Below are 25,047 nucleotides of genomic sequence, written 5' to 3'. Positions count from 1 at the left end.
TTCTGTTTACAGTATCTTTGAACATGGATGAAATTACATTATGAAATTACATAAATTCCAAATTTTTATTTTCCTTTAGATTGCTTTGGGTGTGTTGGGTGGACTAGCTGTTTTATTGTCTCTTTTGAAGACAGCAGGTTGGAAGAGGCGCATTGGGAGTCCCATGATCGATTTACAGGTATGATCACAGGAATTTTTTAAGTATATTTTTATCTTTTAGCTATTTTATATCCTTCTAATAAAACACAGCTAGAGAATGAGTCAAAAGTTGCCTTGAGTTTCTCTGGTGTATATGACTATGAGAGGTGTATGCTCATTTCCCTCCCACGTTGCTGTGGGCCAGTCTGCACACAACAGCAGAGCTGTTCTTGTTTCCTCACGTCCTCACCAATCAATACTTGCTGTTTTTCAAGTCTTTCCATTTTTTGCCAATTTGGTGGGGTAAGTAGTATGTTATTCTTGATTTAATTTTCATTTCTCTGATTACTCTTTATATGCTTTATTAATCATTTGGGTTTCCCCTTCTGTGAACTTCCTGTTTGTATCCCTTGCCCATTTTTCTAATTAAGTTTTCAGTTTTTCTTGTTTATTTAAACAAGTTTTTATATTTTATTTATTTGGAGTTTTATGTATTTTCTAAATATAAATCCACTTTTGGTTTTTGATGTTGAAATTTATTCTCCAAGAGTGATTCATGTGTTATTTTATCTATGTGTTACTTTGTTTAACAGAAACTCTTGATTTTAATATTGTCAGATCTGAGTAGGTTTTCATATTATGGCATGTGCTTTTAGGATCTTGTTTAGGAAAGCCTCCCCTATCTCAAGATCAAAAAGGTATTCGCCCATATTTTACTCTATTAACTTTATAGTTTCTCTTCTCAATTAATCTTCTTTATGTTTGTTTTTATTTTTATCTATCAGTTTTTGAATATTTACTATGTGCCAGGCACTTTTTTTTTTTTTTTTTTTTTTGCGGTGCGCAGGTCTCTCACTGCTGTGGCCTCTCCCGTTGCGGAGCACAGGCTCCGGACGCACCGGCTCAGCGGCCATGGCTCACGGGTCCAGCCGCTCTGTGGCATGTGGGATCTTCCCAGACCGGGGCACAAACCCATGTCCCCTGCATGAGCAGGCGGACTCTCAACCACTGCGCCACCAGGGAAGCCCCTATTCATTTAATTTTTATAGCAACAAAGTAATAGGTGGTATTTCCATTTCGCTGATAAAGAACATGAGAAAGGCACGTAGTAAATTTGTTTGTGCTGGGATGTCTTCCTGGCTCCAGAGCCAATGTGCCAAGGAATCAGAGGAGGGGGGCTTGATTTACTGTCTGGGATAGTCAAGAAAGGCTTCCAAGAGAAGTGAACTTTAAGCTGGGTTATCTGCGCGTTCCACAAATAGTCACTGACAGCCTACTGTCTGAGTGCCAGGTGCTCTACTAGGCACTGGGGGGATTGTGATAATGAGCAAAGAGAGACATCGTCTCTGCCCTCAGAGCTCATGAGAGTTTGCCAGAGAGAAAAAGAGAAGAATATTTGTAGAATCAATGCCCATTTCATTCCCCAAAACATTTGAGATGAAAGTGTGGAATAGTTAATTATTGAGTAAGTGGTTGGAACTGGCAGATGAGGCTAAATATTTAATTTTTGTCTAGGTTGTGGAGGACCTTGTGAGTCAGGAATTTATATTTTAATAAGGAGTCACTGTACATTTTTAAGAAGGGGAGTAACACAATCCAATTTACATTTTAGAAAGCCAACTCTGATGGTAGTATAGAGGATACATTGGAGAGAAGGATTCCAGACTCGAAGAAAATTAGGAGGCGGTTCTAAATTTCTTAGATGGTGAAAGATGAGAAGGGTTGAATAAGACAGAGGCTATTGGGAATGGATCAAAAGGTTAGGACCCAAAAGGTGTCTAGGAAGTGGCTGCAGTTGGTCTTTCTAACTGATCCACGTATACATGAAACAAGGCTTCAAGCTTGAGAAACTGGGTAAATAACATGTTATTAAAAGTAATAGTATAAATAGGTTGTGTCTATAATGGCTGTAATTCTCTTTTTAAATTGCAGACAGTTATGAAATTCTTGGTTTACTATGCTGGTGATCTGGCCAATGTTTTCTTTATCATCACTGTGGGAACAGGTCTTTACTGGCTTATTTTCTTCAAAGTAAGTGATTTTCTGAATTTAACCTAAGTGCCAATACCTGAATAACTTGTAAGCTTTCTTTATAAAGGAACTGTCTTTAGTGGAGGATATTTCTGATCAAGAGTATTGGGGCAAATGCTAAACTCACCATTCCCTGAGTGTGCTGTGTTTACTGAGTGCATCACCACCTTCCTCTTTTACGCTTTCTTTGGGTTATAACTTGTGTTTAGTAAAAACTTTGTATGGTCATATTTAGCAGCGTAATTTTTATCATAGGCACAGAAGTCTGTCTCTGTTTTGCTACCAATGCCGGCTCAGGAAGAACGTTTTGTTACTTATGTGGGATGTGCCTTTGCTCTGAAGGTAAGTTTCAAAGCACGGGTTACTGAATTTAAAAGACCTGCTAATAAGCATATAAGTCTTTAAAATTAAACTGCTTTCAAAATCTTTGGTGTAAAATTTAGTTTAATTTTGGAAGAAAGCATGAATTAATTCTGTTTTACTAGGAAGTCTACTTTTATTTATAATAGATATCTTATTCTGAAGATCTGCCTTAAATATTTTTTTATTATTTAATTTAACCTGTTAATTGAGAGTAAAAGGTACCATGCTGGATAAAGTGCTGAACTCTTAGCATTTGTTCTCTGCCTCCATATTCCTTTCCTCCTCTCTCCATGGCAACCCCCCTCCCTACTTCATTGTTCTGTCGATGGATGTGAAGCTCTTTACATGCTTCTGTGGTAGATCTCATCCAATTGTGTTGTGATTATTAAGTGTCTGATGTTCCCACTGATCTGTGAGCTCCACGAAGAGAGGAATCATCCCATACTTAGATTTTTATCCCTTGTTTGATCAATAATGTACCTACTAGGAGGAAGCCTTAGTTTAAACATATTCTGTAAATGAAAATACCAGAAATAGGGGGAAAAAAACAACAGTGAGAGCATGCTAAAACTTTAATTAGGACAAGCAAATTATAGTTGGAAATACCTTTACTTATAAAGAAGTTAGATGATCTAGAAAACAAAGTATGCTTTTGGAAACCTTGGGAAAGAGAGACAATTAATGCAAGATCCCTGTATGAGGAGGAGGTAGTGTGTCTCCTTTCATATCCCTATTTCAAAGAAAGACAGAAAAAGGGAAGTCGAATTAATATGTATATAAAAATTCTGTGAATTTGGTGATTCCGTTATTTCGTGAGCTTCTGTTGATCCCCTAATGGTATTAACGACTTTGTAACTTGTGAAAGTTATATATTCTTGTGATTACGGTATGTTTGTTTCTTTTTTTTTTTTGAAGTATAGTTGGTTTACAACATTGTGCCAATCTCTGCTGTGCAGCAAAGTGACTCAGTTATACACATAGAGACACTCTTTTTTTATATTCTTTTCCATTATGGTTTATCACAGGATATTGAGTATAGTTCCCTGTGCTATACATTAGGATCATGTTTATCCACTCTGTATATAATAGTTTGCATCTGCTAACCCCAAACTGCCAGTCCATCCCTCTCTGCCCCCCTCCCCTTGGCAACCACAAGTCTGTTCTCTATGTCTGTGAGTCTGTTTCTGTTTTCGTAGATAAGTTCATTTGTGTCATATTTTAGATTCCACATGTAAGTGATATCGTATGGTATTTGTCTTTCTCTTTCTGACTTACTTCACTTAGTATGATAATCTCTAGTTGCATCCATGTTGCTGCAAATGGCATTATTTCGTTCTTTTTTATGGCTGAGTAGTATTCCATTGTATATATGTACCACATCTTCTTTATCCATTCATCTGTCGATGGACATTCTTAAAGAATCACTGTTGGTTTCATAAGCAGGCTTAATGCAGATACTTTAAGGTGCTTTGTTTGTCATTCTCAGGCTCTGCAATTTTTGCATAAGCTCATCTCCCAGATTACCATAGACATATTCTTTATTGATTGGGAGCGACCTAAAGGAAAGGTTCTTAAAGCTGTTGAAGGTAATGAAAGTAACCATTTGTACCAAGATTCTTTTGCCACCATTGTAGAGCAAAGAAGGTGAAACGCTTTTACTCATTTTATCCCCCCAACCAGGTGAGGGTGGTGTTCGGAGTGCTACCGTTCCAGTAAGCATATGGAGAACATATTTTGTGGCAAATGAATGGAATGAAATTCAGACTGTGAGAAAAATTAACCCACTCTTTCAAGTACTTACTGTCCTCTTCCTTTTGGAGGTATAAACTGTTTGATGTAATTGTATACGACTTATGGGTACCTCATAAATGTTAATATAATTCCAGCTAAGTTTTCATGTCAGTGGAAGAGTTTTCTAAAGGTTAAAATATTGTAATCAAGCCATGAAAAAACACACATAACATGAAATTTACCATCTTAATCATTTTAAGTATACAGTCCAGTACTGTTAAGTACATTTCCATTGTTGTGCAGTAGTCTCTAGAATTCTGTTCATCTTGCAAAACTAAAACTCTGTACCCATTAAACAACAGCTCCGTCTTCTCCCCTCTCCCCAGCGCCTGGAAACCACCATTCTACTTTCTGTCTCTTTGAATTTGTCTACTGTAGGTAAGGAGTGATTTTTAAACCACTGGTTTGTAGCAGAACCCCATAGGAAGCTTTTGCAGAATACCTATGCCTTACCTCACCCCTCGAGATTATGTTCAATTCTGTAGCTCTGAGGCAAGCTCAAGTATCTGTATTTTAAGAAACCCCCACCCCATTATTCATATTCTCACTCCTGTATTAGAACCACTATTAGAAGGTTGAAATTTTCTAACAAATTATCATTGAACACCTACTATGGACTGTGTTCTGTCTTAAGAGCTGGGGCTGTAGCTTAACAAGACACACTGAATGGGTACATGCTTATGATCCCTTTACAGTTATTTCATGGGTCTGAGTAGAATTATTAAAGAAGTATTCAGTACTGAATATGAGACTGAAATATGGAAACTGTATGAGTAACAGGTTTTCTCTAGAATTAGCTGCTTAAGTAAGGTTACGTATGAATTATTAACTTGTATGTCTGCCTTCCTTTTTCCTTCTTTCCCACTTTTCTCCTTCCTTTCCTTTTTAAACCTAGAGGAATGTGTGTGTCCCTAGGATATATGAACACTGTCTCAAAAATTCATTTATAGTAGTGTTTTTTAAAGCTTTAAAAGGTGTTACGTGAGAAAAAAGTATTATAATGAAGTAAGTTTGGAAAACACTGGATTCAATAAAGTCATGTAGATTCCTTTACCATAAAACTTTCCAGAGCTTTTATTCTATGAGGGTGAAAGGCATGGAGGTGAGTATAATATACTAACCTAACTTATTTGATCATGGTTTCCTTTTATCAAAGACGGTATCTTCCTCAAAAGACATTTTGGAAAATACTGTTTTAAAGTATAAAAGGTATTTTACATAGTTCCTGGCATATGTTAAAACTCATGAAATACTGGTTGTTCATTGGTAGTTTACTGAAGAAAGCTTTATTCTCTTGACAGAAATTTTTGAGCTTTGTCTGTGTATATGATAATGTTATATTTGGCCTTTAGTCATATTGAAGAGAATACCAAATGAACTAGCTAAATATTTTGTATTAAATACTTTGTAATTAAAATACTGGATAATTATTTTTATCTAGATTTTCTACCATTTATACAAACTTGAATACTTTAGTTTTTCAAGGTAAGGGGTAGAGAGGAGGGTCTTATTTTCAGACTAGAGGAGTTTTCTTTATGTCTGTTTAAATTATTTTTTCTTATTATTTCAGGTTGTGGGATTCAAGAACTTAGCATTAATGGACTCATCTTCTAGACTTTCCAGAAGCCCACCTAGCTACATAGCTCCTTATAGCCGCATTTTGAGATATGCGGTGTCTACCGCTCTTTGGCTAGTCATTGGAATTATACAGGTAACAAGAGATTGTTCTTTTAAGCAACATTGCCTCTCTATATTTTTAACTCTGTTTACATGCTAATCCTCAAATATTGACCACAACATGATTTCTATAGTATAAAGAAGGTGACAAGAACAACAATAATAATAACTAATAGCTAATTTTTACATAGTATGATAATCTAGGCACTGTGTTAATTTACTGCATTACACAAAGTAACTTACTTAATCTTCATAGTAGCCCTCAGAGATAGATTCTTTTAGTATCCTCATTTTATAGCTGAGGATGCTGAGGCACAGAAAGGTTAAATATTTGCCTAAAGTCCTGCAATTAGAAATTGGCAGAACTGGAATTTGAACCCAGGCAATCTGATTTCAGAGTCCATTTCTTCTCAATAGTGGGTCTCTGAAGGGTCTTTCAGAGTCTGCAGCTTTCTAGTCACAGGATTTAGTTTATATATAATGATAGGAATTGCTAAGGTACCCTTAATCTTTTCTTTTTTTTGAAATATAACTTATAGTTTACATTTATTTATATATCATTAAACCTCTCAAAAACCAGTACCCCTTCTGAAATCTTCTCTGAAATATTTATTGAAATAGCTGAAACTAAAAATAAATCTTCTCAGGTCCCAGGGCTCTAGCAGAGGATCTTTTCTGTGCTTACTTCCCTTATCTTCTTAAAGCTTTAAAAAAAAGAATGAAGGAAGAAAAGAAAGAAGCAGCAGCTACAGCGCTTAACTCTGATCTCTGCATTTCTTTCTCTTGCTTACAGACACTCCCATGAGTGGAAAAAGGCTTTCTGTTTGATTAAGATCTCTCTAACTTTTAAGTAAGCAAATGAAGGTGGGACCTCTAGAAAGAATAGGTTGAACTTCGTGTAAACTGGAGAGCAAATATTTGCCTTAAAAGCTTATTTTAAACGATCTTTGGGATTGAAATCCCAAAATTCCTACAGAATTGGACTCAGGTGTCATTCTGAAACTTAAGAATAGACTCTTTAAATTTGCATTTATTTTAAGTTGGTGAGACTTGTTCAAACTTGAAGCTATAGGATAGAGCTAGTGAGGGATAGTTTGACAATTGGAAAAGAAAAAGAAACAGAAATTAGGATTTGAAATAAAATTTGATTAAAAGAATATGGGGTTTGATTTTTTTCCTTCCAGTTTTATTGAGATATAACTGACATACAACACTGTATAAGTTTAAGGCGTACAGCGTAATGATTTAACTTACACACATCATGAAATGATTACCACAATAAGTTTAGTGAACATCCATCATCTCATACAGACACAAAATTAAAGAAATAAAAAAAAATATTTTTCCCTTGTGATGAGAACTCTTAGGATTTATTCTCTTAATTTTTATGTATAACCTAAAACAGTGTTAATTTATCATGTTGCACATTGCATCCTTAGTACTTATTTATCTTATAACTGGAAGTTTGTGCCTTTTGACTGTTCTTATCCAGTTCCCCCCCTTCCCCCTCCAGCCCCCACCTCTGGTAACCAGAAATCTCATCTCTTCTTCTAAGAGTTTGTTCATTTGTCTGTTTGTTTTTGATGTATAATTAACCTACAACACTATGTTAGTTCCTGGAACACAGCATAGTGATTTGATATTTCTATACATTTCAAAATGATCACCATGATAAGTCTAGTTACTGTCTGTCAACCGTATTATGGGGTTTGATGTTTATCATCAGTATAATAGTAAGAAAATATTTATTTTTACATATACCAATATAAGTTTTTGTGAATAGATGAGATTTATCTGGGTGTAGAGAATTTAAAGGAATACCATCTGAAGCTTTTCGTATTGATTGAGTACAACAATACGGAAACCCCAAATAGCAGTGGCTGAAATAAAAGTGACTTTTCTGTCTCCTGTGAGAAAGAAGAGCAGAGGTTGGCAATGCAGGGCCAGCAGGGTGGCTGCTGTCAGGCCCAGATGCCTGTTGTTCTGCTCTGCCCCTCAGGACTTCACCTCTAAGGTCACCTCGCAGTCCGTAATGGCTGATGGAGTTGCAGGGGTGAGCCAGGGGAGAAGACCTCACCCTTTCCTCTTTATTTGTTCACTATGAGTTTTAACTGAAAACATTAAAACAGCTTAACTACTCATAATAAATTATGAAACTGTAATAGTTAAATTGTATTATCATTTATGAGGCATTTATTCTTCCTTATTTTGTAGACCTGCAAGAAAGTTTGCATACTTGTGTTGTTTTCTGTTCTGCATTTCAGAGGAAGATTATTAAGAGAAAGTCTAAAAGTTTTATAAATCAAAACCCAACTGAGAAGTAAAATATAAAGAGAACAAAATTTATATATAGCTGAGCATAGGTGGTTTTTAGCTCACGTTTTAGGTATGAAAACAATTTAGCTCATTTCACATGAAACACAAGCAGGTAAAGTAGTAAAGCTGAATCATGAAAACCCCTATCAGTTATTTTTAGCATGCCTCTTAATTTTTCTTTCCCCTGGTTTCTTGTCTTGTGTGCCGGAGTCTCAAACAGAGCAAGTCTCGAACCACTTGAGGGGGTGTCAGTGATAAATGGGCCATGAAGGAAAATGTCAGCAAACACGAAAAAGCAAATCCTGCCATAACTTTGTAGTCCACCCAGACTGTTCAGCCGCATACCCATCGATAAATCCAAGTATTGCAGAAAAGAATAATTCCCTGAAACCCCTGTTCAGCTAGCTTCTGGCCCTTGTAATCCATTTGTGTGGGCAGTGAGCTCAGATGCTCCAGCATGACTGGATGAGGAGGTGGGCAGTGGAGCAAGGGCAGCCCAAACTCAACGACCATAAGGGCCGGGGTCTGGTCCTGTGTGCAGATTGGTGGGCCTGCCAATCCGGGGAGTGCAATGGACGCTCACCCTCTCCTCTTTGAGAGCCCTTTCAGAAGTGTCTTTGACATCTCCTTGGTCAGAACTTGGTCACATGGCCACACTTCACTGCACTGTCAGCTGGGTAGACCCCCTCAAAGAAGGGGTCTGTCACTAAGGGGAAGGGAAAGGATTGTTCAGGCAGCAACTAGCTGTCTTGGGCACTACCGTCTAACCTCGTTCTTTGTTTCTCACTTTGCTGTCATTTGATACCATGGTCACATTCTCAAACTATCAGTGTTTATTCCTAAAATATCCATAAAAGTTCCTTTAGCCTATTACAGTTCCATAAATTTGTCTATACAAAATCTTCTTGATTCTCATAATATTAGGCTTTATTGTTCACTCCTTATATTTCCCCAAACCCAGCTTCTTCAATTTTTAAGTGGCATCTCTTAGTTTTTAAACTTTGAATGTTTTTCATGTCATTTAAAGGAGTTTTAAAATGTGTTCAGAGACTATTTAGGAAAGTTTTCTCAGTGTTCACCTGCTATATTCTTTTACATATCTGAGTACGTGTTACGTGCGAGGCACTGTGCTGAGCTCAAAGATATGCTGTAACAAGAACAAGTCACAGCTGTGACAAGTGCTGTGAAGGGCATCAGCAGGGAGATGAGATAGTGAGTAGAGGGGGAGGTAAGGGGAATGGAAGTTAGGAATGCGACAGCAGGCGACAGCTTTGAATTGGGTGGTTAGGAAATGTTATCCTTCTCTGAAGTGGATCTAAGAAGGCCTACAATGTAAACTTTTCTCTTGTGATTTATAAAACTTCCCTTTGTAGTATTGTTATTAAATCTATCTAAGAAAACACTTGAAACCATTCCATTTGAATGTTTAACACATTTTCTGTAGTTGAAACAATACTTGACATATGCTTTTTATGTGCTACTCTATCAGAGAAGATTAATTTGAAAAACAGCAATTTTTCTAGTGGCTTTTTGAATTTAGGAGATGAGCGGAATTGCAGAACCAGACCTAAATCTGGCCATTAATGCATTGGTTTATCCTAAAGCTTTTAAAGCCCCTTACTTCCTCCCCCTGTGTTTGTCCTATCTTATTTTAATGACACAGAAAAGTTTTTTAAATTCAAAATAAGCTCCCTCAGTGAATCTTAACACAATTGCAAAGCATTCTTCCTTTGACAGAAGAATCAGAAATGATAAGTAGGATTTTATCCCACAGGAATTGTTATTGGCCACTATGTTCTTGGTTGGAACTTCTTTTTTCTTATGACACTATACTGTGGCTATGAAAGAAAATTAAATCCTAAAATCTAATAAACATAAACTTGGCTTAATGTTTCAGATTGTGTTCTTTGCTGTCTTTTATGAGAGATTTGTAGAAGATAAAATTCGACAGTTTGTTGATTTGTGCTGTATGAGCAATGTAAGTACTTTCTGACTTTATCTTGCAACTGTTATTTCTCCCTTTTTAAAGGTCATGAGTACACTAAGAGAGGCTTTAAAAGTGATTTGCTATGATTGTATTTTTAGTCTGATTTCCACTGGTGGTTAATTCCAGAGATGGTTATAACAAGCTACAATTTAATATTTACTGTCTTAATTTTTCCTTCTTTATTTGCAGTTTCTTAATTATGAATTGCTTATGCCACCAAACAGTTCACCTGAAGTCCCTGAAAAGTTTTCATATATCAACCCTGTTTCTTCCTTTCTTGGGAGTGTCTCCAGTCTCTTTTGCATCTACTTTTTAAAATAACCTCATTATCCTTTATTATCTTATTATTCTCTTTATATGTTTTCCAAGAATTCAACCCTCATTATTTTGAGAGAAAGGAAGCAATTTTAAGAAGAACTTAATTTTTATTGTTTTGCAGTTGAGTTGCTAACTGCTTCTTCTTCTCTTTTGATAGATATCAGTGTTTCTGTTATCCCACAGATGTTTTGGTTATTACATTCATGGTAGATCAGTACATGGGCATGCTGATACTAATATGGAAGAAATGAATATGAATCTTAAAAGAGAAGCGGTATGAATGTATTTTATATCTTTTTGTTTTTTAAGTTGAGAGATGGTTTCTCTTAATCTGGGATTTGTAGTAATCTTTTTAAAAAATCCTCATTGATTACTTTTGAAAGTTGCTAGGATACCAGCTCATTATCCTGAACACTGAAAGAGAATGAATCAAATTCCATCCTACAGTTCTTTTATGAACTGTATTTCAAAGTAACCAAATAATTCATGAGGGAAAGATCTTTCTGTTGGAAGAAAGTAAAAGGAATTCTAAGTTAGAAAATCACCGTTTTGTAATGACTAATGGATTAATGCCTATAGGCTACAGTCATCAATGGATGCTAAAAATTAAGTGAAGGATGACAGGGAACTTTATAATGAGGAATCAGGTTGATATAATCTGAACACACTGGCTCAACCTTACTACAAGTAAAAGTTAGGAAAACTGACATTATGCACTTCCTGTTATGATGCAGTAGGGAAGTACATAATATCACCCATGAAATATTCTTGCCTAAGAAAATTGAACCTAAATGTAATCAAGCCTCTAGATCTAACCACCAGTTTACAGGAAATAGAGGGGATAGAGACAAAATAATACCACAGGAAGCAATTAGCCAGATGCAAAATGTTAGGATGTCTCACAGGACAAACGACCCAGTGTCTCCAACAAATCAAAGGCATGAAGAGAAAAGGAGAAGTGGTGGTGGTGGTGGAAGAAGACTGTTAGATATAAGAGAAATTTAAGAAAAAAAAATAATCAAATACAATATGTAGACTTTGATTGGATCCTGATTCAAACAAACCAACTATAAAAAAATCTTTGGGAAAAATCTTGGAGATTTAATAGACTAAAGACTAAATTATATTAAGGAAAGATTAATTTTATTAGGTGTGAAAATGGCATTTTTTTTCAAGGCCTTATTGGTTAGAGATACATACAGAAGTATTTGCAGATGAAATAACATGGTATCTGGGGTTTGCTTTAAAAGAAAAAAGTTGGGAGGATAGATGAAAATTGGTAAAATGTTGCTAATTGTTGAAGTTGGGTGATGGATGGTTTACTGTTCTTTCTACTATGTATATTAGAGAACTTCCATAAGAAAATTTAAAAAGAAAAATATGTACTTAAGAGGAAAAACCAAGAGGATTTATTGATTAAGGGACTATACCTGTGACTTGCAAGAACTTAATAGATTATAACAACATCTCAGAGAAGAACAATTTGTTTAATACATTGAACTGAATCAGTTGTTTAACTATTAGAAATTATACCTGGACTGAAAGGTTAAATTTAAAAATGAAACTATGAAAACCTAGAAAAGAATATTTCAGATTGGGAGATGACAATCTAAGCATAAAATACAGAAAGCATCAAAAAGTAACATTTGTTGATTTTACTTTATTAATGTAGAACATTTGTGTAGACAACAATTATATTAATAAAAGACATGGGGTAAAATTCTCATAGTAAATATGACAAACATATTGATAGCTATTGAAAGTCATATAAATCAGTAAGCAAATTAAGTTAAAACCTCAGTGGAGGGACTTCCCTGGTGGTCCAGTGGTTAAGACTCCACACTTCCACTGCAGGGGACACAGGTTCAATCCCTGGTTGGGGAACTGAGATCCTGCATGCCGCAGAGCGTGGCCAAAAAACAAAAACAAAACAGAACAAAACAAAAAATTCCCATGGAAAAAGGACAAAAAGATTTTTTTAATATGTAAATAAACAGAAGAGACTAATAAACGTCTAAAAAATATTCACCTCATAAATCATAAAAGAAATGAATGTAAAAACAACATTTTTACTTTCTTCAAATTACCAAACTTTTTTAAAAAAAAGCTAATAGTTAGTAGAATCAAGGACAGGGTGAAATGGGCACTCGTCTCAGAATACATTTTTACAAACGCTGGAAAGCATTTGGCAAGAGTTTTTTAAGAATTCATTATCTTTGGGACTTCCCTGGTGGTCCAGTGGTACAGAATCCACCTTACAGTGCAGGGGACGCGGGTTCAATCCCTGGTCGGGGAACTAGGGTCCCACATGCCACGGGACAGCTGGGCCCACGTGCCACAACTACTGAGCTCACGTGCCTCAACTAGAGGCCGCATGCCGCAAACTACAGAGCCCATGTGCTCTGGAGCCCACACACCACAGCGAGAGAGAGGAAAAACCTGCATGCCACAATTGGAGAGAAGCCCACGCACCACAAGGAAGAGCCAGCGTGCTGCAACTAAGACCTGATGCAGCCAAAAATTAAAAAAATAAAGAGTTCATTATCTTTGACTTACTGATTCTATTAATCTAACTCAAGGAAATAATTAGCAGTGTGAAAAACTACTTAGGTTCAGGATCTTCATCACAGGGCTTAATTTATAAGGGCAAAAAATACGTAAAAATGGGAGAATATTAAGTAAATTGGTTTACCTATACAGTGAAACCCTAGGTAAACATTAAAAATCATGTTTTATAGAACATTTAATGACATGGGGAGTTGCTGAGGATATAATGTTAAGTGAAAAAGAAATCAGTACGATCCCAGTTTTATGCCATCTATATGTATATGCCTAGACAACAACAGGAAATGAAATACCTTAAAATACCTGTATCTCTTGGTGTTCAGATTATAGGTGATTTTTTTTCTTTTTTTGTATTTCTCCATATTTTATAAATTATCTGTAGCAGCATGTGCTTTTTTAATCAGGAAAAAAAAATTTTTTTTTTTAATAGAGAAATTCACTACACATAGACTGCCTTTAAGTCAGTAGAAAACCAAGTGTTATATTATGTTTCCAGCTTAGGTTTAGATAAAGGAGGAGAATGTTAAGCTCCAGAGTAGGCAAATAAAATTGAGAATGGAGGCAAGAATACTTATGCTGAACCCTAAAGCATCTATGAGAATTGGCTAGGTCGGGGGTAGGGCAAACTGACAGGCATATGGTTCTCAGGATTCAAGTCGTGTCAAAGAGACTTGAGTATAACTGATTCACTTTGTTATAAAGCAGAAACTAACACACCATTGTAAAGCAATTATACTCCAATAAAGATGTAAAAATAATAATAATTAAAAAAAGAGATGAAATAGATATCTGGTCTATAACATTAACCATTGGGTCATGTATCACTACCTTTTTTATTGGAATTAATTAAGGAAGCATATTAAAGTGTTTAGAAAACAAAAAAGACCATTTATAAAAGTAGCTAATTCTAGGACTAGACTTTTTGTCATTTATTAAAGAGCAATAAATTAATTATAAAAAAGCTAAGAATGGGCTTCCCTGGTGGCGCAGTGGTTGAGAGTCTGCCTGCTAATGCAGGGGACACGGGTTCGAGCCCTGGTCTGGGAGGATCCCACATGCCTCGGAGCGGCTGGGCCCGTGAGCCACAACTACTGCACGTCTGGAGCCTGTGCTCTGCAACGAGAGAGGCCGCGATAGTGAGGGGCCCGTGCACCACGATGAAGAGTGGCCCCCGCTTGCCACAGCTGGAGGAAGGCCTCACGCAGAAATGAGGACCCAACACGGCCATAAATAAATAAATAAATAAATAAATAAATAAAAAGCCAAGCATTTGAAGCCCTTTAAAAAAAAAAAAAAACTAAGAATATCAATATACAGTGAACTTAGTATGAGGTTTTTTTTAAGTAGGCAGAGTAAAGGAGATGATACAGCACCTGCAAGGAAGTATGACGAAATAGAAATTAGTAAAACCTAGAGGGGAGTGGGAACCTTGAATACTGTTGGACTCTCATTGTCTCAAATATAATAGTTCAGTACAATTTCAGTTGGCTTCCAAATCTTGTAATGTTAAATATTGTATTTTCTTTTTAAGATAGGCAAAATTTTCATAATCTTGATCTTAATTTAAATTTTTTAACTTTTCAGGAAAATTTGTGTAGCCAAAGAGGTTTGATACCCAATACAGATGGTCAAACTTTTCAAATTGCTATTTCTAGCCAAATGAGACAACAGTATGACAGAATCCATGAGACACTAACAAGGGTTTGTATAAAGTACAATTCACATATATTTTGTCAGTATTTCATGTTATTTAGATACCAAGGATGTAAGGCATGTTGCATTTATCCTTGTCTCTTTTTCACGTTAGAAAAATGGCCCTGCTAGACTATTGAGTTCATCAGGAAGTACTTTTGAGCAGAGTATAAAAGCATATCATACTATGAATAAATTTCTTGGCTCTTTCATCGATCATGTATGTATCATCATTTATTTTTAAGCTAGAATCAAAATGCAATTTTAAAAAAATTAACGAGGAGTGTCAATTATTTCTTCAGTCAACCAAGTCAATGGACTTATGCCTTGTGGGGTTTTTTGTTTGTTTGTTTGTTTTTGCTGTAAAAACTAATACTGTGGCTTAGGAATGGAGTTAAGTTATATAAAAGGAAAAGATTTTTACCTGTCTATTAGCATGATGATTACCTTAAAATATGTCTGTACTGGAATTTTGTTACTTAACAAATATTATCAATTATTTATTGTAGAAATATGCTATGATTGTATTCCTAAAAAGCTTGTTATAAATTGATTTTCAGTATATCTAGTCCTAAGTACTACTAATAGCATTTAAAATTTAAAACATTCTTAAAGAGTATTTTGTTATAAAGTCCAGCGTAGTAAATTGTCTTTAAAGAACAGATTTTCTTTGTGTCCTATTCATTTTTCTTTTTCTCTCCTTCTGATTTTACAAAAATTGGGAAGCATTCATTTCACTGCTGTTTTTGAAATGACTCTCGTTTTTTATATTAGGTTCATAAGGAAATGGACTACTTTATAAAAGATAAATTGCTTCTTGAAAGAATTCTTGGAATGGAATTCATGGAACCAATGGAAAAAAGCATCTTTTACAATGGTACCCTTCAAATGCCTTTGCTGAACTTGATTATTATTTTCCGAGTTTGAAAAAACATGCTCGTAATTCCTGTCTTTTGATTTTATACTTTTATATAGGAAACATAATGAACTTAGTTAACTTCAAGGAATTATAGTAGTTTTCTGTGTCCCATTTTATTATGTCATGTATCAATAGCAAGAAACAAATATATAAAAGATAATTATTCTACAAGAAAGTAAAAAAATCAAGATGTACAATCATCATCAACAATTTCTTCATCTCTATTGGGAAATTAGGAGAATATGAGCTAAGGCAGTAGTGATGAGGATAAAGAAGAAGAAAAGATTGCCAGAGATGTTAAGGAAAAGAGCGTAGGAGAGAAAGAGTAGTCAAAAATCATCCGGATTTCCAGCTTTTGTGACTAGGTGGTTGGTGGTGGTGCCACCCTTCTCTGAGACAGGAAGTGCAGATGGAGGACCAGGTTTTGAAGGAAAGAGGATGAATTTGGTTTTGAATATGTTGTGTCTTGAGGTACCTTTGGGACATCTAGGAAGAGATGTCCAGTAAGCCATTAAATGTAAGGAACTGGGGGACTGGATCTTAGGAGAAAGTAAAGGCACACAGTAAGCTGGGGAGTCTCATCAAATGAGATCATTGCTGGAGCGATGGCAGTGAAAGGTCACCCACGAAGAGTGCATATTGCTGGCTTGTTTATTTTTTAAAAATATGTATACAACTATATGTACAGAAGTGCATATCTTGTAAGGATATAGCTTAATGGCCAGTGAATTTTCACAAACTGAATATATTCCTATAACTAACTCCCTGATCAAAAAAGAATGTTAACAGCAAGCCAGATGTCCTCTTGTATAGAACAAGAGGTCCTAACTGGGTATCCATGGGCGGCTGAATCACTGAAGTGATTCTCTGTACCTCCCTGAAATTGTGTGCAAGATTTGTATATGTGTACTTCCCCCACTTCCTCTCGTGAAAGGGTCTGTAGCTTTCATTAGAATCTTAAAAGGGTGTTCACATCCCAAAAAGGATGAACCCCTACTTGCGGAGTGAGAAGAGAAAAGGTCTCAGAGAAGAACCTTAGGGGACTACTTGAGACATAAATTATAGCACACTATTCTAGTCCTTGCTGGTTTTGTTTTGCTTTTCATTTATTTATTTTAATTGAAGTATAGTTGATATACAATGCTGTGTTAATTCTCTGCTGTACAGAAAAGTGTGTTTTGCTTTTTAAACTTAATCTATCTCAGAGAATCTTTCTAAGATTCTTTAGCCTTTAGTTATATAAACAAATAGAGAAGGGATATTCATTACCTGATCATTGAAAGATATTGACTGTGTACTTAAACTACTAGCAATTACAACCCTTGGTGCAAATGATAAAACTACTTTTTATGAGCAGAGTTCTTTGATTAACCTTTTAGATTAGCAAATTTTAATACCCATTATTTTTTGTAAACCATGCAGTATTTTTTTCTTTTTTTAAATTCAGGTATAATTGACATACAATAGCCATGAAGTATTATAGTAACTAGTTGTTTTTAAATATCCAAGTTTTATCACCAGAAATTTATCACAGGTTTATTCTATTTTTAAATTTCTAATTTATGTCTTACAAATTGCTTTTTTTGATAGATGAAAGTTATTCTTTCAGCAGTGTTCTGTATTATGGAAATGAAGCCACTCTTCTTATTTATGATCTGATGTTCTTCTGTGTTGTGGATTTGGCTTGCCAAAATTTTATTTTAGCATCCTTCCTTACGTACCTACAGCAAGAGGTAAATTTAAGAATTTTTTCTGGGTTTCATTTAAAAGAAGTATGTTAGAAGTAGATATTTATTTTTATAGCAGAGAGTAACAATGTATACTCTCACTAGGAATTTATAAAGATTTAGAATATGATTCTCCCTGCCAAAAAAAGGAAAAACATTTCAACGAGGTTCATTCTACACTTTCCTTCAGGTTCAATGAAGTACTGAGGTCTCGGGGAAGGCATAAGTTGCTTGAGCAAATGTGAAAGGAACCTAATAGGAAGACATTTAAATTACCCATCTCTCCTACATGCCAGCAGTGAGCAGTAATTAGAGTCCCATTCACCCTGTGCACCAGATGTTACTGTAACAAAAAGGCAAGCTCTGAGATGTAGCTGAGGCTCAGCCACTTTAACTTGTAACTCTCACACATCCCCTATCTGCTTGGATTAGAAAACAATTGCGTGGATGGGTGTGGAGCCTGAAATGGAGACGTCAAGAAAAACCAAATTTGTTCTAGAAATGTTAGTATTCATAACACCCAAATATTCCCCACTATGTCAAAGAAGTATATGAGTTAATAAGATATATTAGTTTTTTATAGCGATCTAGAATTAGAACAAATTCTGTTCCTAACAGTTCTTTTGACGTTTCCATAGCTTTTAGAGCTAGAGGAAACTTGTCTTGCCAAATATTTAAAAGTATATTCCTGTGAACCTAAGGGGATTTGTATTATTAATTTATAAAAATATATTCTGAATAGGGACGCACACTGCTTCAGTATTATGAAAGATGATAATAGTCTTGAAATAATTTTGTGTATTGCCATGGAATTCAGATGTCTGATACATGAAAATAAATAGTTGAGAGAATTAGCTAGTTTAATTTAGATATTTTAATTGATGTGCACAATTAATTTCCTTTATATATATTTTTTTCCTTCTGAATTGTTTTACTTTTTTTTCAGATTTTTAGATTTATTCGTAATACAGTAGGACAGAAGAATTTGGCATCCAAAACACTGGTGGATCAAAGATTTCTGATTTAATTTATTGAATAGATAAAGACAATTATAATCATGGCAAAAACAAAGTCATGATTATCAGGTTAGTTTGCCATATTTTTTAAAACTTGTAATACAAATTATTCTATTTTTATTTTTTAATCTACAGAAAGATTTATTTTTATAACTTGTAGATACATAACTTGCCTTGTGAACATGTAGTGTGATACAGTGGAAAATATTATTTTCCTATTATGCATGGTATTTAATTCACCAGCTTATAGACTAGATAGCTCTGACAATGGGACAAAAAAAAAATCTAAATATTGCTTTCAGCATAACATTTTTTTAATGATATTCAAAACAGTCCCCATCATTTGTCTCTGTAGATTATTTTATGAACTAGATTTGCCTATATTTTCTCACACTGAAAAAGAATTTTGATTCCAATTTCAAGCCTAGTTTTCAATTCAGTATTTTGTTTTACATATTTTCTGGTTAAATAAATGTTGAAAATATTTTCAAGTTTACTTAGAAATTTGAAATTGTATATGGGCTGAATCAATTTGCCTCATTTTAATTGTTCACCCTGTTTGGCAGTGGACTGATTCACTATTGGAATAATAGGCACCTCGTGAAATGGTACATAGTCATTCCTTTGTATACCTGTATTATTAGGTCAATATACTCTTTCCATGAAGTATGTTTATATCTCTAATATCATTTACATTATTGAGCTGTAATATGTGACATTTTCCTCAGTATAGCTTTTTATACATTTATTCATTACTTAACATTTTAAGAGCACTCCCAAAACTTTGCTCTTCAATTATGTTTAAAGATTGTAAATAACAAACTGTAAGTTATGTTAACAAGGTGATTTATTGAAAGCAAACTTAGGCTTCATAAGTTAGTAGGCTAGTATTTTTTTTTTAAATAAGGAAAAAAATATGAGGAGCCAAAATATAATTAATGTAAATCCTGAGCCATGTAGCTAATAGTTTTCCATGATATTATTTTTCTTCAATATGCTCTTTAATAATCCTTTTCATTGTGTACCATGAACTTGAAAGTCACCTTATTTCAAGTATAGTGGTCATTAACCCCCAAAGCAACATTTCTTACTGCCTTCTATGTTAATGTGTAAATACTTAAATGTAATGCTATGTAAATATTGTTTATATTACTGAATTGAAAATATAGAATAAAACATTTGGTGTTTCTCTTTCCTGTTTTATTAATATGTATTTTATGAAATAGCATTTAGGAATACAACAGTATTGGGGCGGGTGTCCCCAGCCATTGCTGAAGCTGAATCCTTTACATTCTCTGAATCTTGAGGATGACTGAGAAGAGGGGAGGCTAATAAGTTGAGGATTTGAAACTCTGGTTTCTTAAGGGTCACAGTACAGAAATGCCTTTCTAAAAGCCTCAGAGATAAGTAAATGTACCAGCATGGAGTTTTAAAGCCACCTACTCAGAAGCTGATGAAAGAAATACGACTCTCATTCTACATAAAAGAAGTTAATATTCGTGTGAATGTATCTAAGTGGAAATTTCAAAAAATATGATCCGTTGGCTCACCTGCTGATAAATTAAGACAGAGAAAAGACATTTAAAAAATCATTTTAAAGTAGTTTTGTACAATATTATTTTTATTTTGGTTAGATACATAAAAGGGTATACAGGTTTTCATATACTGTTGACTCTTGTGTTCATATTTCCACGGTTTAAACTTTGTGATCATGTGCTTAATTTTCTACTAGACCCATAATCTTTTGTCTATTTCTGTAAAACCAACCCACTGTACTTTGTATATTATATCCTTAATTTTACTGATTACATAGAAACATTTGATAAATCTCTTGGTCATTTCATAATAACCCTAGGTTCACCTAGAGGTTCTTTACAAGCTGCTTTGTGCTTTCTATCCTCCTTATTTATTTATTTTTTTTAATAAATTTATTTATTTATTTTTGGCTGTGTTGGGTCTTCGTTTCTGGGCAAGGGCTTTCTCTAGTTGCGGCAAGTGGGGGCCACTCTTCATCGTGGTGTGCGGGCCTCTCACTATCGCGGCCTGTCTTGTTGCAGAGCACAGGCTCCAGACGCTCAGGCTCAGTAGTTATGGCTCACAGGCCCAGTTGCTCCGCGGCATGTGGGATCTTCCCAGACCAGGTCTCGAACCCGTGTCCCCTGCATTAGCAGGCAGATTCTCAACCACTGTGCCACCAGGGAAGCCCTATACTCCTTAGAAATGCATAGGCCCTTGAAATAATTCTGCAGATCAGTCTCTCTATTTGAGATGTTTATACTCGCTTACTTCTTTCATACTGCTGCCCTAGCAAACTGCCTTTTGAGAAGGCTCTGCTGTTTACCTAGATTGAGAAGCATTCAAAATGACCATTAACACAGTGCTTGCAAGCATGAAACATGTACCTTTTTGTTGTTGGTAAACATTGACAATAAAAGCTGAGAGGAAATAAATGTAAGTTGAAGAGCAGTGTGGCTTAATGGAAAAATGCTCCAAATTTAGTAACAGAAGCCGTGGATTTGAATTAGAATTTTGCCCTTTGTCACTTACTAGCTTTGTGACTTTACACCAAGTTGTTTGGCATCTTTGAGCTTCACTCCACATCTTTATAATGGAAATAATATCCTTTGCTTACCACTTGTAAGGATTAATTCATTAAGATAGGCTTATAATGGTAAACTATGAACACTGGAATTTTAAAATATTTTAGTTTGAAATATGTGCCTTCAAATGTATATTCTATCTTGCTAATAAATTAATTCTATGATATCAAAACTGAGATTACTGATTTCAGTAACTAAGTAATGAAAATCCTGGACCTTACTTCTGCCTCAGTCACCCCAGCCTCAACAAGGAAGAGGCCTTGGTAGATGTCAGACCTTTAGTGAAAGGAGGCAAGAAGGAGGTGTTACCCCATTTTGTAGGTGTGGTTTGTGGTACAGATTAGAAAAGAGTAGAGAGTGGAATGTTGTCTCTGGAAGGGAGGGTTTATTTCATTTGCTTATTCATTTATACATTCATTCAAGCAACATTTCTACCCATTCCCACTCCCTGGCCCCTCAGAAGGGTAAGACAATTAGTAGAGGAAACAGGTATAGTAACCATAATTACAGCAATCTGAAAAGTGCTGCAGCCACTAGGGTGTGATGTGAGGAAAGCTCGTAACCGCATCTCTGGTCATCAGGGCTTTGACCTGACAGAGTGGTATTTGATCTAAGATTTAAAGATAAGACAAGTGCAATCAAAGCAAGGAACAATATATGCTCTGAGGTGAAGCACATGGCCATTGGCTACTACAGATTGTTTGAATACGGAATACATATATTGTTTATATATATGTTTTTAATATTCTGTATATTATGATGTTTTAACATCTTAACATTTTTTTCAGACTGGGGAGAGACTGCCCTGCTGGGACTAGCCAATTCTTAGAGGTAGCAAAGGACCCACACAGAAGCAGGCCTCTGATATGCAAACTCACCAATCCAGAGCCATACCTGCACCATCTGGCCCTTACCCCCACTGGAAGCAATATTCCTCTGCCTTAGTCATCCCAGGACCAGGTACCAGGCAACCAGGGACCACTCCTATAGCTTAGAGCCTGCTGTAATTATTCAAAGTAACCAGTCCTAAGTTGTTACCCTGCCCTGCCTTGCCTTTCCTGCAGAAATGCAGAAACTAATAAAGGCCATGGCCTAGGCTCTTCCCTCGCTCCTGTCCCTTTGCCTCCTGACCAACACTGGTGCTTCCCCATGTGGCTCTGCATGGCATGGGTGCCTCCTGTTTCTGACCTGTGAGTATAATAAACTTTGCTTTCCTGAGCCTCTACTGTGTCTCTTCTTGTGGCCGAAGCTGACTGACTATCCCGTAAAGGAACACACAACAGTACATTTGGGGGTTTTGGAGGGAGATGGTTGGAAAGGAAAACAGGAGCCATATCATTAAAGGCTTTTACATCAAGCCACAGTGTATGCAGAGTTTAACCAAGCTAAGTTTCCCAGCCTACCTACAAATGAATACTCAGTACCCCGAAGAGTAAGTGAATGGACAGAGGTGCAAGAGGGGACCTTCCACAGTCAGATGGCTCTGGTATAATTGATGGTCCATGGGCTAGGAGACTGCCTGGCTGCATGTCATGGTTCACAAGAAAATACATTGCCTATAAGAGAGGCAGTAAGGCAGTAAAGGATAGTGGCTGAGAACACAAACTCTGGAGCCGCACTGCCTGTATTCAAGTCCTGGCACCACCACGTAGTAGCTGGGTGGTTTGGGGTATCTTGCTCATCTCTAAAAGGGGATAATAGTACCTATTTCATAGAGTTATTGGGAAGGTTAAATGAGTTAACGTGTGTACGGTGCTTAGAAGAGTGCCTGGCACATAGTAAATGCTATGTAGATGTTAGCTATGTAATAGTAGTAGTAGTAGTAGTGGTAGTAAGTCCCATGAATATTTAATTATGAAAGAAAGACCCAGATTAGTCCCCTGGGAGCTTGTGTTAAGACACTGTCACATCGCTGGGAGTGCTAGAACAGTAGACAAACTGCCCAATCAAAGCAGTCTGTAGGATTTAATAAGTAACTTTCCTTCTATTATAGTTATTATTACAAAAGAAATACATGGCTGTGGCCCAAGGATAAACAAATGACCATTGGGAGGGAGACTAGAAACAGCCACAGGTATACAGTCACTTGATTTATGACAAGGGTGACATGCAGTGCAGTGAGGAAAGGGTGGTTTCTCAATGTTCAATTGAATATCACAAGGGAAAAAAATGAATCTTTACCCTAATGTTACACACAAAAATCAATTTCAGGCAGATGGTAGATCTAAATGTGAAAGTTTAAATGATAAAGCTTCTAGAAGATAACATTGGAAAATATGTTCATAACATTGGTGTAGGCCAAGATGTCTTAAGACCCAGAAAAGACCGACCATTGGTAAGTTGGACTTCACTATTTACATTAAATTTACAATTATGCATATTTACAGTAAATGTAAATTTTCCATTTACGTTGAAATTAGGAACTCTGTTCATCAAAAAATAGCATTATAAGAATGAAAAGACAAACTTCAATATGAGGAAAAAAATTGATAAACATATATCTGACAAAGCATTCCATCCAGAATAAAGAACTCATCAAATCAATAAAGAAAAGACAGACAATCCAATGGAAAAATGGGCAAAAAACTGAAGTATGCATCTCCCAAAACCGGGCTCGCAAATGACCAACCAGCACATGTGAAAAGTGCTCAACCTTAGTCATCGTGAGAATGCAAAATAAAATCAAGAGATACCGCCGACTACTCAACCATCAAAATGGCTAATATCTTAAAATACCAGCTGTTGGTAAGGAAGTGGAACAAATGACTGATACTACGTTATACAAAGCGAGAGGATTTGTCTTATTAGACTGGACTATTTTCCAGGTATCTCAAAGATGTTAAGACTCAACGTCTCTGCCCTGTTTGACTGAAGCAGCGGTGACAGCGGATGGCAGTAGAGCGCATGCTGAACTCTGGCCAGCTTTCCAGGGTGTTGAGCTCCCTGGGCTGCAGAGCCTGGGGACAGGGTTCCCTAGCATCGCACTTCAGGACCTTGACCTTGTCACTGCTCCTCACTTCTACTGTCCCTCCCCGTATATGTAATGCTGAGGTTTTTTCAACCCAGGTTTGGGAATTGAATGCTAAAAGTAGAAATATAAGAGAGAGAATCACGAAACAGGTCATGTCTCGAGGAAAAAAAAGCTCATTAAAAATCTAATGATTATGGAATCTTCCTTCATTTTAATAAAATACACATTTACATTAAAATCTTAAAAAAAAAACATTATCCAGAGTATGTAAGGCCTCTTTTATAAATATAATCTCACTAAATGGGGCTCTTTATGATATTTTCCTTATATGCTATGATATATGATATATCATAATGTAAAATGTGACATACTATATTGTATGTTAATACTATATGTTATATGTTTTAATGTGGCAACCTTAAACCTTCATCAAAAGGCAATATAGTTTCCAAAACCATGCAGCCCACGTTCTTTTCTTAGATTTTCTTAGAGTTTGTTTTACATGAGTGAGGCCTCTATATTAAGCAAGATTACAAGAGAGGTTTTCAGCATGTATAAGTGTGATGACACGTGTATGTTTCCCCCCTATTTTTTGTTTACGCAATATTTGTACTTTTTAATACTATGATGCTATTAGTTTTCTAGTTTATATCTCATATTTATTCTTTTACTTGATGGAATCAGAAGAAAATAGTCACACACAGTCTTGACCTGACTGAGAGAGCCATGGTCAAGCCTGTCACCGGGCCTGGTCTCTACCAGTCTGATCATCTTTAACTTGTACCTGTTTCTTTTCCTTGGGGAGAGAATGATGGAATTTATATATAGTGACCTGCTGCTTACTAAAACTACATCCTATAACTATGAGCTTACAAACAGCCTTCTCATATACATCTTCCAGTTACAAATCCATGTTTAAATGACATAGCAAATATA

General features: G+C 35.7%; 1 protein-coding gene and 1 pseudogene across 7 annotated transcripts in view; one reads left to right on the top strand and one right to left on the bottom strand.

Moving 5' to 3' along the window:
• TMEM67 (transmembrane protein 67) overlaps nt 1–22,328 on the top strand; it is a 45,059-nt gene extending 22,731 nt beyond the window's left edge. For 2 of the 6 annotated variants that reach the window (XM_079902326.1, XM_079902329.1), the window contains exons 16-28: nt 80–178; nt 2,071–2,169; nt 2,425–2,511; nt 4,019–4,118; nt 4,213–4,352; nt 5,894–6,034; nt 10,214–10,294; nt 10,779–10,895; nt 14,771–14,887; nt 14,994–15,098; nt 15,653–15,755; nt 17,388–17,530; nt 18,471–20,748. In XM_079902326.1, the coding sequence (XP_079758452.1) occupies nt 80–178; nt 2,071–2,169; nt 2,425–2,511; nt 4,019–4,118; nt 4,213–4,352; nt 5,894–6,034; nt 10,214–10,294; nt 10,779–10,895; nt 14,771–14,887; nt 14,994–15,098; nt 15,653–15,755; nt 17,388–17,530; nt 18,471–18,551 (1,413 nt within the window). In that variant the 3' untranslated portion in view covers nt 18,552–20,748. Of the gene's footprint in view, nt 1–79; nt 179–2,070; nt 2,170–2,424; nt 2,512–4,018; nt 4,119–4,212; nt 4,353–5,893; nt 6,035–10,213; nt 10,295–10,778; nt 10,896–14,770; nt 14,888–14,993; nt 15,099–15,652; nt 15,756–17,387; nt 17,531–17,714; nt 18,110–18,470; nt 20,749–21,928 lie in introns of those variants that run through there. The other 4 variants (XR_013824715.1, XR_013824716.1, XM_079902327.1 and 1 more) reach the window with 4 other exon arrangements.
• On the bottom strand, nt 8,222–9,641 carry LOC307175950 (signal peptidase complex subunit 1-like; annotated as a pseudogene). The gene has a single exon. The product of its transcript is annotated as a signal peptidase complex subunit 1-like (transcript).
• Nucleotides 22,329–25,047: the final 2,719 nt, after the last annotated feature.

This window comes from Stenella coeruleoalba (genome assembly GCF_951394435.1).
Source record: "Stenella coeruleoalba genome assembly, chromosome: 17".
NCBI lineage: Eukaryota > Metazoa > Chordata > Mammalia > Artiodactyla > Delphinidae > Stenella > Stenella coeruleoalba.
Note: the sequence above shows the minus strand (reverse complement) of the source record. Positions and strands in the feature narration are given on the sequence as shown.